The following is a 14964-nucleotide window of genomic DNA, read 5'->3' as shown; positions in this document are numbered from 1 at the left end:
CACTTATAGTGTTTTAGCTTCAGGGCTTTAGTCATTTATATAGTGCTTTGGTTTCAAGGTTTTAGCTACTTACATGGCACTTCAGTTTTAGGGCTTCAACCACTTACATAGTGCTTTGGTTCGGTTTTTTAATGACGCGGAGTTTGGACATTTTGTTTGGGCTTCTTAAACCTCAATTTGAGGTGTGGGCTTCTTCTTGAGCTTTGGTTTTGAGATGTAACATTTTGCACAAGATTATATAGTTCCTAAACTTTAAAACATCAATATTAAATCACTAAACTATATTTTGTCTCTATCTTAGTTACTGAACTTGATTTTGCAGAACACATAACGAGGTTAATTTGACTTATGGTATTGCTTACCTCGTGTAATTGTAATTATTCAACTCGATCGTGTTTCTTATTATTTAGAGACCATTTACTGGTGTGCTAATAAGACGAGGGACGAGCTAAGTCTCTGATCCTTAAAGGTATGTTTGGCAAAGTTTTTATCAGATTATAATTATTTTATTTTTTTATTATTTATTATTTATTTTCAATGATGCACAAGAATGACCTTGTCTGTTTACACTCAAAACGTTGGTTGGGTCCTCCCGCGAGTTTTAACCAGCGAAATCACAGCTTAACCTCTTGAGCTCTCTATCTCTCCTTCTCTTTAGCCATTTCTCTCTCATTCTTGCGTTAATTATTCCTCCGTTTAAATGTTTCTTCGTCTCCATTTTATAAACCAGTTTGCATTTCCTAATTTGGATATGCCAATATTAGGATATTGTGTAATGTGTGTTAATTTCATTCTATATAGATTTTAATCCAAAATCGAAACTGGGGTTCTGGATTTTTCATTCAAATCCTGACGTGGGTATATCTTATTCTTGGAATCTTGTTTTGTTTAGATATTTTGAATTGCTCATCTTTTCCAGTTTATGTGGGAATAGAGGGACACGGTAAATTTGTTTGTCGATTTGAGCATTTAGCGAATTCGTTGCTTCAAGGTGATTCCACATCCATTCATCTCTTCATATCTGAAATTAAGAGATATTAGACAAAATGTTAATATTTGTTGTTGATTCTTGATGTTATTCCTTAATTGAAACAAACGAAAATAATTGAATAGAAGAAAGAACATAGAGAAAAATTAATTTCAAAATTGATATGGCATATAGATATTATTAGAGGATATTATACCTTAATAAATATTTTTGAGATGGAATTTAGATGGTTTTGGTTTGTTTTGATTGTAGAATGGGAAGGGTCAAGTTAAAGATCCAGAGATTGGAGAGCATGACCAGCCGGAACGGTACCTATGGCAAGCGTAGGGCTGGAATTTTAAAGAAAGCTCAGGAAATATCAGTGTTATGTGACATTGACATTATTCTCCTTATGTTTTCTCCGACTGGAAAACCTTCAATTTTTCGTGGACAACACAGGTACCTGTATAATGCATGAATTATATTACATTATGGTGTACTGTGCTTGAGCATGTGATGGAGTTTCTTTCTTTGTTTGGTTTGAATTTTCTTGTCTTTAAACGTTGGATTTAGTTGTGAGTAGATGCATAACTATCGTTAAAAGCGGTTAATCAAAATGAATAGGTAATGAGTAGAGAGATTGTCCAATCTTATACTGATTTCATAAGTGTAAGTCGATGTAGGACATAGTGCATTTGACCGAGGTGCAAACTGCCAATTGCTATGCTCCCCCATACATGGAAGTAGGTGATGAGAGGTGTGGTGTAAGGATGAATCGATCCAGAAATAAGAATCAGATGCTACTATGACAATAATATGAATAAAATGCAAAATAAGGAGAAATTTTAAACAATTAATGAAATAATAACAAAGACTTGTCTTGTACTTTTGGAATCCCAATTCTGATACCATATTAAAGTATCCATGACAATGCGTAGAGAGCTTTCCATGCTCAGATGGTCATTTGAAAGTATTAATTGATGTGGAATAAGATCTTGTAGTCTTGCTAGGCTTGTGGCAGTTATTATATTGCAAGGCTGGGGATGTGATTGGTGGATTGCCGAGGAATTTGATACCAAAAGACTCACCTGCACTGCAGATTGAAGCAGGACTTTTAATGTGGTGCTGGTATAGCTTAAGAGTTGACAGGACTGTTAAATTATGTATCAACTGTCTGCGTAACTTCTAAATTTCTGTCATATTACATAAGGAAATGTTATCTGATACTGATGCCAACTCCAATTTATTGGAAAGAAGGCTTATTTTCTTGTTTGTTGTTTGTTGTTGACCTGCCCCAACCTCTTGCAACCCGTCCCTTTGAAACTTGTGAATTTCTGCTAGTATGTTCAATTTCATTAGAATTATATAATGTCCTTGACATCTATGTGTCCACAAACCGATAGTTTTGTAATGTTAACTTTTGATGGTGAAGACGAGTGCTTCCTGAGTTCACTTCAGTGTGCATTAAATTCCTTTCAGTGAACAAAAATGACCTGAATGGCGTTTATTGATTAAAGAATTTAATTTCTTTTAGACCCTCCACCCCCCCCAACACATACACACACCTCAAAAAATAAATAAATAAAAAATTGCGAGTACAAAATGGAGTTCAGTAACTATTAAAATGGAGGAAGCAGGTAGTGAAGATTAATAAAGAGTCTTAGTTCGAGCTTGTTTTGATAATATGCCGCATAGACTATGAATGGACTGCTAATTATTGGTAAACGTTGTGCATGGACCAAAGATGGGTTAAATATCTATTAATAGTTTTCTCTTTTGTCTTCAGCAACCTTGATGAGATGATTGCTAAATATGCACAACTATCTCCAACAGAAAGGACCAAAAGGTAAGTTGCTATGTTTCAACTTACATTGATTCTGTGAAATTGAAGTTCTATCAATGCAAAATAATTCCCTTGTTCTTTTTCTTTTCTTTGCTTCTTTTGTTGAGAATTATACAGGAGGTTGGAGAGTCTCGAAGTAAGTTTGTTGTTTGAAGTCAATTATGTTTTCCATTTTCATTCTGTCCACTTTCTTGCCCAAAGGAAGCGAAACATAATTATTTTGGTTCATTTACATGATAGACTTTAAAGAGAAACTTTAAGAAGCTCGATCAAGATGTGGATATTGAAGAGTTTATGGCTGCAAGGTATGAAATTATATAGCTTGATTATATATGCTTGACCTTAATGTACTATCTGACTGACATTTTTTTCCTTCTTCTTTCCATTTTTCAGTTCTCCCTCAATTGAGGTATTCATCATTTATCAATGCCAGCATCACTTGTACTTCTTCAATTTTCCTTCTAGTGTTAGTTTCAACTAGTCCTCCTTGATTAATATTTTCATGGTTGCTTATAGGAAATGCTCAACCAGGCAAAGATACTGCAAGCGCAACTTACAGAAGTCCAGAAAAGACTTGGGTAACTCTCTAGAACTGTTAGTCAATTATGTACTACTTTTAGGTAAACTCTTTGATTATGATATGATTTCATGGTATTCAAAGCTCCAACCAATCTGTGTCAAAAAGAAAATAAACTAAATAATCATCCTTATTAAATTACTGATTTCTCTTTCTTCTCTGAGTAAATAGGATTTGAATATTTGAAAACATATACTCTGACCACTTTTATTCAAGCACTAATTTGCTCATATAAAATAACACCTTCTCTATCTTATAGCCTCAGTTACAATCTTTAGAAATCATAATCCACTCCAAATACAATTTAGTTTGGCAAAGATCCTACATTTTCTCGTAACAGTGACTATCATAGTATTTATTTCTTTTCATGTTTAACTTCAATTTTTCCTCTGCAATCTTGCAAAGTTGGTGAACTCGTCATCAGTTAATATGTTTAGTTAACTGTTTTCTGGCTGCAGCTTCTGGACTAATCCCGACAAAATCGAAGACATTGAACATCTCTGTCAGATGGAAAATTCACTTAGGGAATCACTCAATAGAATTCACATGCAAAAGGTAAAGTTTTGTTTCGTATGTCCAAGAAATATGAGGTATTTGGAAGATTTTGGTCCTGATTCTTAAAATAATTGTTTTGCATGTCATAAGCTACTGAGTCAAATTTGTGAAAAAATTTCACAATATTTAAAAATTAATAACTAATATATCAATGTCTCCGGCTGTACCTCATCCCGCCTGACCAAGTATGGACAGAGGCCAAAAACTGATAATTTGCAGCATATGTTAGTGTTAATTGTTTGAGTGGTTTTTTTGGATGCTGTCTGACCTTTTCTAACAGAAGTAAATGTCCAGAGTTCGTTTCAGCTGGAAAACTTAGGGAATGACCAACTTATGCCGTTAGATTGCACCAGCCAGGTAAAGAAGCAATCTTCCAGTGGAGAATTCTCTCTGACTCTACTTCTATCTTATTGCGTATTAGGTTTTTGTGCGAGATGACTTTGGTAGTGATGGAAATTTATAGCAAGTATATTTGATTCGGATAATATTTAATGTCATGCATTCCAGGCCGAATATGGGATGCATTTTCCCATGATTAATGGTGGTGATCAGGATGGCCAAACACAGACGTGGTTTCCAAATGTTGAGAGGCAACATATGATGCTACCAGACGAACCCAATTTTTTGTCTTGTAGGTGAGTTGATTTCTATATTCCTATTTTTCTTAAAAGAATTGAATTACTTGTATAAAATTAGGCACACTTGTGATTTTTGTAGTTTTTTGTGAATTTAGATACAACGATATTCTATGATGCACCGTCAAGGAAATGTGTGTCCGACACGATACGTGTCGGATACGCCGATATGTGATTTTCCAAAAAAGTACCAACACGACAGGTCGGCTACACGTTGATTAAATTATTAAAAAATCTTCATTTATATAGTATAAATTTAGTTTTATACATGTTAATATTATTATTATTATTATTTTGCTTAAATTTTTTAAATATGAGTACCTATTTGTTATTTATCAATAATTTTGAATTAAAAATATATAATATTTTTAATAAAGAATGAAAAATGTTTATGGTAGAGTGTCCAAGGAGTGTCGGTATCGACACGTGTCGAACACGGACGCGTTTCCCTAATTCAGACACGTGTCGGGTACGGACACGCTACCCTAATTGAAGTGTCCATGCTAGAATCGATATTTGTATCCATGATAGCAGTTTGAATGTTGTTACCTTTCTGAGTGAATAAAGAAATTCCAATTTTGTGTTTTTCACACTATCTAAGTTGCAAATGCAAGGTTTAGTAGTCAACTTTACAAGACATATCCAGGAACAATGACGGACAAGCATACAATTTTGTACTCTCAGTCGTGGATCAAACTAAGAAATTCAATTTGACAAGGGATTTTATCTTCTAATGTGTTAAAATTATATGTATTAAATAAAATCTACTGCGAGTGTTTTTTCAACATTGTTGCTGAACTAGCATGCTGTGTTATACAATCTCTTTAATTTCTGTTCTTGCTCTGTAGAGATATGGGGTGCTCCATAGATACATCCCTTCCAAGCTCTTCGGGTTTATTTGGTGTCAAGAAAGAAGCAGACCTTGCCAATTCAAAACTCGTGGATATTGGAAGACAAGACACGATTACCATTAATGATTATACCAATAGTTCTTCTCACATGAGACTACCTCTAGGCGAGCAATATTCCTACCATTCATACGGGAATTTAAATGTACCAGAATTGATGGAGCCTGAAAGAGAGGTGAATTTTCAAGCCAGTACCTTTGATTATCAAATTAAGCCTGAAAGAGAGGTGAATTTTCAAGCGAGTTCCATGGATTATCAAATTAATGGCAATTTTGAACTACCAAGATCCATTTACAACGATTTCCAACATAATTTGGTATCGGCACCTGGCCCTTCTGTCCTGTCTAACCTTAATGATCACTCCTATCAACAACAGGTGAGTTTCCTTCTCAATTTATGGCATTTGTTAGCAGGATTTCGATAGCTGATTCTTCCTTTGTAGTTCATGAAAAGAATACCATTTTTTTTCCTTTGATAGCCATGAAAAATAATAATTGTCTCTGATTGTTGATAGCATAATATTTTAGTTGTGGAAAGAGTGCGATTGGGAAATGACAAACCACAAACCACGTTTTCTTGAGCTAGAAATTGATTATTATTAATCTGAGAAATCAAAGACACGTTATTAATGAATGGGGCACTTTTTTTTTCCTGTCAAAAGCCTGATTTAATTGCATAATTACTTGAAGATTCACTTAGTTACCACTGTCGATTGACATAAAGAAGTACTTTTCACTGCACTTTCATATTTTTATCTTTTACTTATCTTCCGCCGTAGATTGATATACATGGATGTCAATCCCTGAATACTGAATAGCATAATCTGTTGAATTGAGATAATCTTGCTGCCCTTCTGCAACATCTTACATGAGTAATATAAAATAAAAAAGGCGCCTTGGCTTTATCAATTTATTTAGTTATGTTTGATGCTAAATTCTAATTGCTATTAATCTACTAGCTATGGCAGATATCTGACAAGTTGAAGTAATTTGTATTTTGCAGCCACTAAACCGCTTGAACAACTAGCTGAAAGTTGCTTCAAGTTTTCAGTTCTAAATTGGATTTATAGAGCAGCTCCAGACAATGGCTCTGTGGCTCATTCAATCGTTTCAGATTACTAAGACATTTGCCATAGACTAAACACATCACCAGAAAATAAGAGCTTTCTTCATATAAACAGGCATTATTCTCTTGCCGTTTTCCTTTATGCGAGTTTTTGTTCAGCCATCACTCAAGGTTGTACCGAGCCCAAGCCGGAGGAAGGTTTGTGTGTGTTGTGAAACTTGCTTGGCTTTCTACTTGTTCATGGGAATTTGTTTATATTTGTGAATAATTTAGAGAAGACTATATGCCATTTTAGTTCCCTGTACATTGAAGGCTCGTTGTTTACAAATTCAGATCAAATCAAGGTCGAAACAATTCACTCAAGATTAAACATAAGAAAGATGATCTTTCATTTCATTTCATTTTCTTCTCCAATATGTAAAAAATTAACTGCTGAATGTCTGAATAATTGTGTTGTGCCATGGGTCTGAGAGGTGCTGCAACAAGTTCTCAAATGGTCCCTTCCCAGTCACATTGTGCTGAACCACAAATCCCAAGAATGCCAACATTGCCAATCTCCCTGCAAAGTACACCACACAATTTAGTATACAATACCGAAAATTGTTTTTGACGGCATGTTTGGCACGACTAAATTGGATAGTACTGATATACCAAACATACAAATGTGACTGGTTTGAGTAAAGTGCTCTTATCTTACCATTTGCAAGCTCTTTCTCCTTGGCCTCTTCGGTTGGGGTGAAGTTCAAGGGGTTGAAAATGCCACCAGGGTATCCAACTTCATTTGGAGGCAAGCTATAGTTCTTGAAAATGGGATCTTGGTTCACACTTCCAGGGTTCTTGATGTCTTGCCACCTTCTGATCTCGACATAGTGAAACAAAATGAACTCAATCACCAAAAGGGTCGAGGATGAGGCGAAGTACTCGGATTTTCCAGCATTGTACCATTCGGGAACATTAATGATGCCAATCTTGGTGAAAACTTCAGGCAACAGCATTCCGGCAACACCCAACATTGCCCACCTGCTATTTACTAGCTCTGCCTGAACAAACCATTTCAAATTCTCTGGATCCTCAGCTAGTCCCAATGGATCAAATCCGTTGTCACCAGGAAGACTGAAAAAACACAACCAAGATTGTCTAATTGTCCGGAAAACCAATCTTATATTACGCAGAAAGGCATGTTTGATTATGCAGTATTGGATCACAAGAATACAAAATTTGAACATCGTTTTAGTCGCTAATGTTTTTGAGTGCTATCAAAACCGCTTTACTAAACAAGTCAATATAGTCTAAACTTAGCTCAAGTTTGCACCCTAAAAAATCATTTGAGATCTTGAAATCAAGTGAACACAAACTTAATATAGCCAATAATTCAACTCCACTCGATTTAGATTTTGCCTCTACCAATACGAGAGGCACATCACTAAATGTAACTAGATTGAGTCACAAACCTGCCATCAAGATAACCGGGAGAGACCAAGCCGGGTAGCCACTCGCCTTTCTTGGCTTCGACTTTGAATGAGTTGTAGGACGAAGAAGTTGCGGGTTTAACCGACACTTCCCTGCTCAGTTTCCCAGATGATCCACTCAAAAACCGGGTTTTCGATGCGCATGGCCGGAAAGCGGCAATCGAAGCTTGTGTCGCGGCCATGTTTCCTAATTGGATATTGGTTTGAATTCCAAGAAAATGTAGTGGATCAATTGTGCTAAAAATGTAGCTATTTTTGTATGCATTTGTATGTCTTTTCAATTGAAATCCTGTGGTGCTGATTCAATACAAAACTTGAACAGATGATTTGGCAGATTTTTTGGACTCAACGGCTGAGATTTGTTTGTGAATTTCAGATTAGCCAATGAGAAGTGAATTCTCTTATCCTTAAATCTTAGTCATATCCACAAATCTAATTCTTTGCAGTTGTTGGCTTTATAAGATCGTATGGGATCCCTTTGATTATCACGTGGCTTGATCAGACAATTACAGATTGGAAGATCTTGCCTTCGTGGAATCTCCTCCATCCAATCAGTTTATGACAAGTGTCAAATTTGAAGTTTATCTATCTAGCGAAGGATATCTTGCTTGTGTGATAGTTGTTTGCACTAATTTTAGGAGAGTTTGCACAAAGAGCTTAAAACTTCCGATACTTCAAATTGTTGTGAGTGGCCCACGATACAGAAATGGTATACAATTAATTTAATGAGAAATATCCAAATCAGAAGAAATAAAATATGCCACTGTTGTAAATTATTGACTTTCAAGTATTCTCGACTAGTTGATCAGAAATAGTCTTGATTTCTTCATTCAGTATTTATAAAGGTGGCACATTATAAAGTTGTGCCAATGCAGTGAAAAATCATACCAATGCAACTCAGAAGGGTAGATTTCGTCTTTCTCGCGGCCCAAGTACTATAATTAGAAGTCTTAAAAAGAGTACTACCATTGTAAATTTATATCGTGTAACACCTTTTGTGTTAATTCCCTTGTATGTGGCGGACTAAAAGAATTGCTTCGTGGGCTACCCATATGGCAAGGTAAGAGAATTTTCTTTTATTCAGGGCCTCATTAATGGGTCTAGTTAGATTTCAAGACCAATTCAAATTATGATCATAGAGTCGAACCACGTGTTGGAATAGTAAGCCATATTTCAGTTAGATGTAACTCGACCGGACCCAAATTTGAATTAGATCGCCACACGTGAAGTTGTAACCATAAACTGGATCTCCTTCGCTATGTCCCATCCCATCAAGAAAGGAAACAACCCGCCCTCCGGGCACAGCTTAACTGGTGGATCAATCAACATTTGTCTTGCTTCCAACGACAGGGTGGAGGTTCGAATCTTGGTGGGAACCTGCGGCCAGATTTATTTGGTATGAAGCAATCACTTTGGAGGAGGATCTCTTGTGCGCAGAAGTGTACAGGCGGTGGGGGGAACCTGTGATCCAGTTGAGGCATAACCCGCGATTTACCCCCTCTAAGGTTCTAGGGGTAAGGGTCTTGAAAGTCCAGGATTTAGTTTAGTGTAAGTTAGGATACCTGGATATCAAAAAAGAAAAAGAAAAGAAAGGAAACAACCCTACCCGCATGCCACCCAGAATAGAAAATTCAATCAATAGAAATCATAATCGTGAACGAATCACTTTTTTTGAATTCCATGGTGGGTACTTTTCGCAACAGCAGGATTCTCTTCCGTATGTTTGAACATTCGAAGAGGTTAAAAGGGAAATATACGGCTTAAACGGGTGATGAAGCCGAAACTGAAGTTGCAAAAATTAAATTTTTTTTTTATTATTTATTTTTGGGTGGAGAGTTTGTCTAGAACAACAAAATCAACAAACGCCATTGGTCCTTTATTGATTATCAAATAAAAAAAAGTCCACGTATCAATATCAATCTCGTATCAAATCGCACTTTGTCTAAGAACACTTTCACCTTTTTCAAATAGTCTGTCAATTCAATCAAAATGTGTTTTCCAATATCGTTAATAAAATAACACAACTCCATGAAGTATTGTCGGGTCGAGTCGCATCGGGTCAAAAACCTACCACTGACCCAATTCTAAGGATGGCAAAAACCCGTCAAACTCGATACCCAGGGAGTTTCGATTTTGAAGGGGGTAGAGATTATTCGCTTAATCGGGTATTTGGGGCGGGAGACTTTGCCCCAGGAGGGTACAGGTAACAAGGGCCCTGCCCCACTCCGTCCCATTTATTTATTTTTAAATTCAATACTTTAAATGGAAAATTTTAGAAATTTTCATTAGTTCCAATAGAAGATAACAACTAAAATTATTTAAGGCCCGTTTGATTCTCATTTTTTTCTTTCTTCTTTTCAACCACACATTCTTCATTAAAATAATATTATATGTAAATCAAAAAAAAAAATTCTTATTTTTCATCCATACATTTTTCATCAATCTACTATTTTAAAATTCATTTTTCTATAAAAATGAGTGTCAAACACCCTCTAAATAATAAAAAAATAAAACTTTAGTTTATCAAATATATTTGAATAATTCAACCTTCAAAAATAAATAAATAAATAAATTAATTAATTAATATATTATTGTCTTACTTTAACGAATGTGAACAATAAAATGAATTATCAAAAAATTTTAAAAATTTAAACGAATAGTAAACTGGAAAGGGCCCTGCCTTGCCTTAAATGAGTAACGGGGACGGGTACGGAATGAGAAATTACCCGATGGGGTGGGAGAGGTTGCACTGACCCTGATCCACCTCGTTGCCATCCCTACCCAATTTCGCCCTTCTAAAAAGCCATGCATCACGTGACCAAAAATTGCTAGAGCCACCTCTAAAATAAGCTCTTACCCCAATTTGACTTGGACCTACATTATATATTTTTCTTGAAGTTCATTTATGCATGCACAAGTATCAGAAACGTTTATGAACTATAAATTCTATGATACACTTACTATGCTAAGAAACAACGCATAAATTAGATGAATTAATTATTTTAACCCTAAAGTCGAATAGGTCAGTGAGAGGTGGAGGATAATTTCAATTGAATTGTCCACAAGTGAAAGTTTGATCGAAGGACCAACTGGTGGGTCTAGGCATTGCTGCAGACCACCATGCAGCCGTCACTAGTGGTGACTTTGAAAGAGAGGCTTTGATCGTCAAGATCAGTGTTGCTCTACCAATTTTGCCCCCAGTTTTGAGACATGGTAGCCATCTAGTCCTTGAACCTTTAATTGAAATTGCTTGGACATCACCTACACCTCCAATGTTGGTGATCCAGACTAGGTTGAAGCAGGACGGATCCACGTTGGATTCAAGACTGGATTACAAAATTTCAAGTCGGACTATAATGAGAAAAAAAAAATTTACATGTAAAAAAATTGTTTTTACAAACAAAAAACAAAAAAAATTTTTTTATAAAAAAAAAAAAAAAAAAAATTTTTTTTTTTGGGGCGGGGGGGGGGGGGGGGGGACTACAGCCCAGCCCAATCCCCCTCCATCCGTCTGTGGGTTGAAGTAAGAATGACCATTGGTTGTGAAATGCCACTCCTCCTCTGGTAGGGTACCCTATGTTCGTCAAAATCAAAATTCAATGAATAATGATATCAGTCAGAGTCATATAAACTGGTGTTTAGCATCACTTATTTATTACTCAATCTCAATTTGAAGGTTGGCCGTGTGAAAACTTTAGATCCAAAAATAAATTTTATGGCTTCAACAAAACTAATAGTAGTACAAACTAGGATTTTATGGTCATTCAAGAATGAAAAGAAATGAGAAAAAATGCTAACTCTTATAGATGGTGATAGTCTAAATGAACGACGAATTAGCTAATTTCTTGTTGGTATCAAGAATCTAGTTGGTCATAATAATGAACCTAACAAAATGGTCAATAACTTAGTTCGAATCTTGATAGTAGGTTGAGAATTCGTTAGTCTAATCTACGAAACTCGTTTGGAAAGTAAAATGTAGTGACCAAATTGAAACTAAATAAATAAATAAATGAAACTTGGACCAATGAGACAAACATATGTCAAAGTGTATGCCTTCTCTAACTAGCAGGAACAAATCCAGCGGGATATTGAGCAACTTGTAAACTTTTGATGTACATGACTGTATGCGGGCCCCCGTCCATGGGGGTATAATCCATTATATATATCGAGTGTGTACAAGTAGACTAAGCATTTTTTGAAAGATAGGCTGGAAGAGGTCAAGGTGGTGGTTAGGTGGATTGCACCACCCACGACATTATTTGGGAGTGCGTAATTTGGAGGGCAGAAATTGGTGGCAGCGACCACAATTGAGCCTGGGAGGCACCACTTTTGGTCATGTTGGGGAAATTCACACTGATTACGTACATATTATATTCACAAAAGCATACCAGTTATTTGCGTGAAATCGAAACGTAATTTCGACTTACCAAAATAGGATTTGAGAAGCAAAATATAAAAGTTACCGAATCTGAATGCATAGATATGGATTCATCCCTTTCGATTCTTGAACGAAAGCAAATTATTTTTTTGATCGAACCTTGCCACATAAACATGTAAACAATGTTAATCATTTCCTGAAATCAAAATATAATCAAAAGAAATCAGAAAATTGTAGGAAGAAAGATGCAAGTGATGAATTTTTGGTCGACTCAAGTGTTTGACACTTGGTCCTTAAGATGAATTTGCCCCGCATCGGTGCTAACGATTTTTAGACAATCATCTCTCAAGATACAACGACCACGTCAAGTCATAGGAGTACTCCAAATGGCTTCGACCAACGAACTCGAACGGAATTTCTTCTCTACCAAGGAAATACATGAAAATGCTATGGAGTTATAAATGAGAGAATTGCAAGAGGAGAATGAATGCCTAATGCAATTGGTGTACTCAAAATCATGTCCATAGGTTTTATTTATAGATGTAGAAAGGGTGCAAATGAAGTAGTGTGGGCCAAAATATGCATCCTTTCAAAAAGTTGCAACATTTGGCCAAAACCTGCATCCTTTCGAAAAGTTGCAACACTTCATTTCTTCCAACTTTGGTCCGCAATTTCTCATTCATCTGGAATTGGTTTCAAGATTTCAAATATACCACGACGATTTACTCGACGAATAGAATAAGTTGGTCTATTTACTTTCATAATTTGACCATCGGATCAAGTCTGAATATTTGGTCGAAGTTGACATGTAATCACACCTTTTCATTTTCTACTTTTACACATCTTTTCATTTTCCAATTTTTGATTAATTATTTGAACTAATTCCTACAATTCACACATTTAGTCTCAAAACAAGCCCCGCAACTCTTCCCATTGTTGAACAATATTGTGCTCAATGTCGACATCTCAGTCATGTACCCTTGGCTATATAAATTCCCACACCCACAAGTCCCTCCTAAAAGATTTCTAGTCGTTAAAAATTATGAATACTTGAGATCAAAACACGTGTTCCTTTGTGAGAGGGTTGTATAGTACTAGACAGTATCAAAACGAGAGAGAAAAAGGGTTGTACCCATTGTTCTAGAAGCATCACCACCTCCGTAGAAAGTGGCTTGAGCATCAATCCATCCATCTTCATTGCCATGAGCAAGTGAGAACAAAACAAAAATGTAAAAAACACTCTTGTAAGTGACATTTTTCTTATGTACAAACAAAAATCGAAGAAAACAATTTAGTACACAATAAATCAACCTTAAAATGTCCAAAACCCAACCTTAATCTGCATGTCCGCTCAGTATATTCAACATTTAGAGTATGTTTGATTATCAATACTTTACATCAAAAATGTCATTTTTTTATTCAAATTCCTACTTTTATATTATTAGATTGATATTTTTCCACGAAAAATATTTTCTTACTTTTGGTCACGTGACCATGGGAAGAGTAAGTTTTTATTTTCCTGGCTATTCAATCTCTTTTTCTCTCTCATCTATAATTCATTTTCACTTTTTCTCTCTCACATCTATCTATCAATAAAAAAATAGACAACTAAAACAAGTATAACATTTTATAGGTTGAAAATAAAATTAATCAAATACATTTAATTGACAATTTATATGCAGTTCAATTGCCTAAAATTTATTCTATTTTCATGTAAATTTCATACTTGCAATCACACCCTTAGTTTTATTATTTCCAAAAATTATTTTTTATTTTTCTCTATATTTTATTTTCATTAACTTTCCTTTAAATTATTACATTATTTTTTATTGAAAATTGAAATATTTTGAATGCATTTAATCATAGAGAGTGAGTTTAACTCTCTAAATTTGAAAAGCCAAATTCTCTTTCTAAATTAAAATATCAATTTAAAGAGATTCACGGAGTATAATTTTAAAGGTTGACTCTTTAAAATAAAGAGTATTTTATGTTTAAAGAATTTCTTGAAAATACTCTAATTACAAAGCCTTTTGAATTTAACAAAATTTTATGAGAAATTAGTGTTTTATGCTATGCAATATTGGACTGATCTCTGTGCAATTTATATATTTCTGTGCATTTTCGATGCTTTAATTTGGGTTCTGTCAGCCTTTTCAAGAATTATCAGCTTAGTTTCAAAGACAACATATGGATTATACTGGCAGTTAAATTGTTATTGTGGGAGCGTGAAAACTGGGGAAGAAAAGTTGAGTTTGTATGTTAAGTTTGAATTGAGATGTACTGTTCAATTATATTGTTTAATTTGCTGTCCATTCAATTGTAAATTGATACATCATAAAAAAATCAACCTCTACATCAATTTTAATTTTTCATGTTGTGTCAATTTGCAATTAGATGAATAACAAATTGGACAGCATAAATGAACATCAGATCTCAGTTCGATAAATTTTAGGTAAGTAGGTTAATGTTGAGAAACTCTTTTGATTTGAGGCTTTCTAAGTTTATAAAGCCATGTAGTTGAGATTGTTGGCAATTTGTCGAATTACGATTAATTTGTGATCTCCCCC

At 35.0% G+C, this 14964-nt stretch overlaps 2 protein-coding genes and 1 pseudogene across 2 annotated transcripts; 1 reads left to right on the top strand and 2 right to left on the bottom strand.

The window, feature by feature from the left end:
- Positions 1 to 554: 554 nt before the first annotated feature.
- Positions 555 to 6951, top strand: LOC111368020 (agamous-like MADS-box protein AGL65). The gene is made up of 12 exons (XM_022989183.1): positions 555 to 991; positions 1241 to 1426; positions 2754 to 2813; positions 2928 to 2946; positions 3051 to 3115; positions 3204 to 3219; positions 3327 to 3388; positions 3846 to 3942; positions 4237 to 4299; positions 4450 to 4577; positions 5426 to 5861; positions 6488 to 6951. The coding sequence occupies exons 2-12, from the start codon at positions 1242 to 1244 to the stop codon at positions 6509 to 6511; spliced, it is 1155 nt and encodes a 384-aa protein (XP_022844951.1). The 5' UTR covers positions 555 to 991; position 1241; the 3' UTR covers positions 6512 to 6951.
- Positions 6835 to 8321, bottom strand: LOC111368021 (chlorophyll a-b binding protein 4, chloroplastic-like). The gene is made up of 3 exons (XM_022989184.1): positions 8002 to 8321; positions 7248 to 7663; positions 6835 to 7109 (listed from the first exon to the last, which is right to left on the bottom strand). The coding sequence occupies exons 1-3, from the start codon at positions 8199 to 8201 to the stop codon at positions 6976 to 6978; spliced, it is 750 nt and encodes a 249-aa protein (XP_022844952.1). The 5' UTR covers positions 8202 to 8321; the 3' UTR covers positions 6835 to 6975.
- Positions 8322 to 11065: 2744 nt separating this feature from the next.
- Positions 11066 to 13742, bottom strand: LOC111366940 (annotated as a pseudogene).
- Between the last annotated feature and the right edge of the window lie 1222 nt (positions 13743 to 14964).

Source organism: Olea europaea, chromosome 18 (genome assembly GCF_002742605.1).
Source record: "Olea europaea var. sylvestris chromosome 18, O_europaea_v1, whole genome shotgun sequence".
NCBI classification, from domain to species: Eukaryota; Viridiplantae; Streptophyta; class Magnoliopsida; order Lamiales; family Oleaceae; genus Olea; species Olea europaea.
The sequence above is the reverse complement of the archived record's forward strand: the minus strand, read 5'-3'. Positions and strand labels throughout refer to the sequence as shown.

Excerpts from the sequence above, each read along its gene's own strand:
- LOC111368020 (XM_022989183.1), top strand. The coding sequence starts at position 1,242 with ATGGGAAGGGTCAAGTTAAAGATCCAGAGATTGGAGAGCATGACCAGC. Across the intron at positions 1,427-2,753 it reads ATTTTTCGTGGACAACACAG|CAACCTTGATGAGATGATTG; the intron begins GTACCTGTATAA and ends TTTTGTCTTCAG. Across the intron at positions 4,578-5,425 it reads CCCAATTTTTTGTCTTGTAG|AGATATGGGGTGCTCCATAG; the intron begins GTGAGTTGATTT and ends CTTGCTCTGTAG.
- LOC111368021 (XM_022989184.1), bottom strand. The coding sequence starts at position 8,201 with ATGGCCGCGACACAAGCTTCGATTGCCGCTTTCCGGCCATGCGCATCG. Across the intron at positions 7,664-8,001 it reads CCCGGTTATCTTGATGGCAG|TCTTCCTGGTGACAACGGAT; the intron begins GTTTGTGACTCA and ends GTGTTTTTTCAG. Across the intron at positions 7,110-7,247 it reads GGAGAAAGAGCTTGCAAATG|GGAGATTGGCAATGTTGGCA; the intron begins GTAAGATAAGAG and ends TGTACTTTGCAG.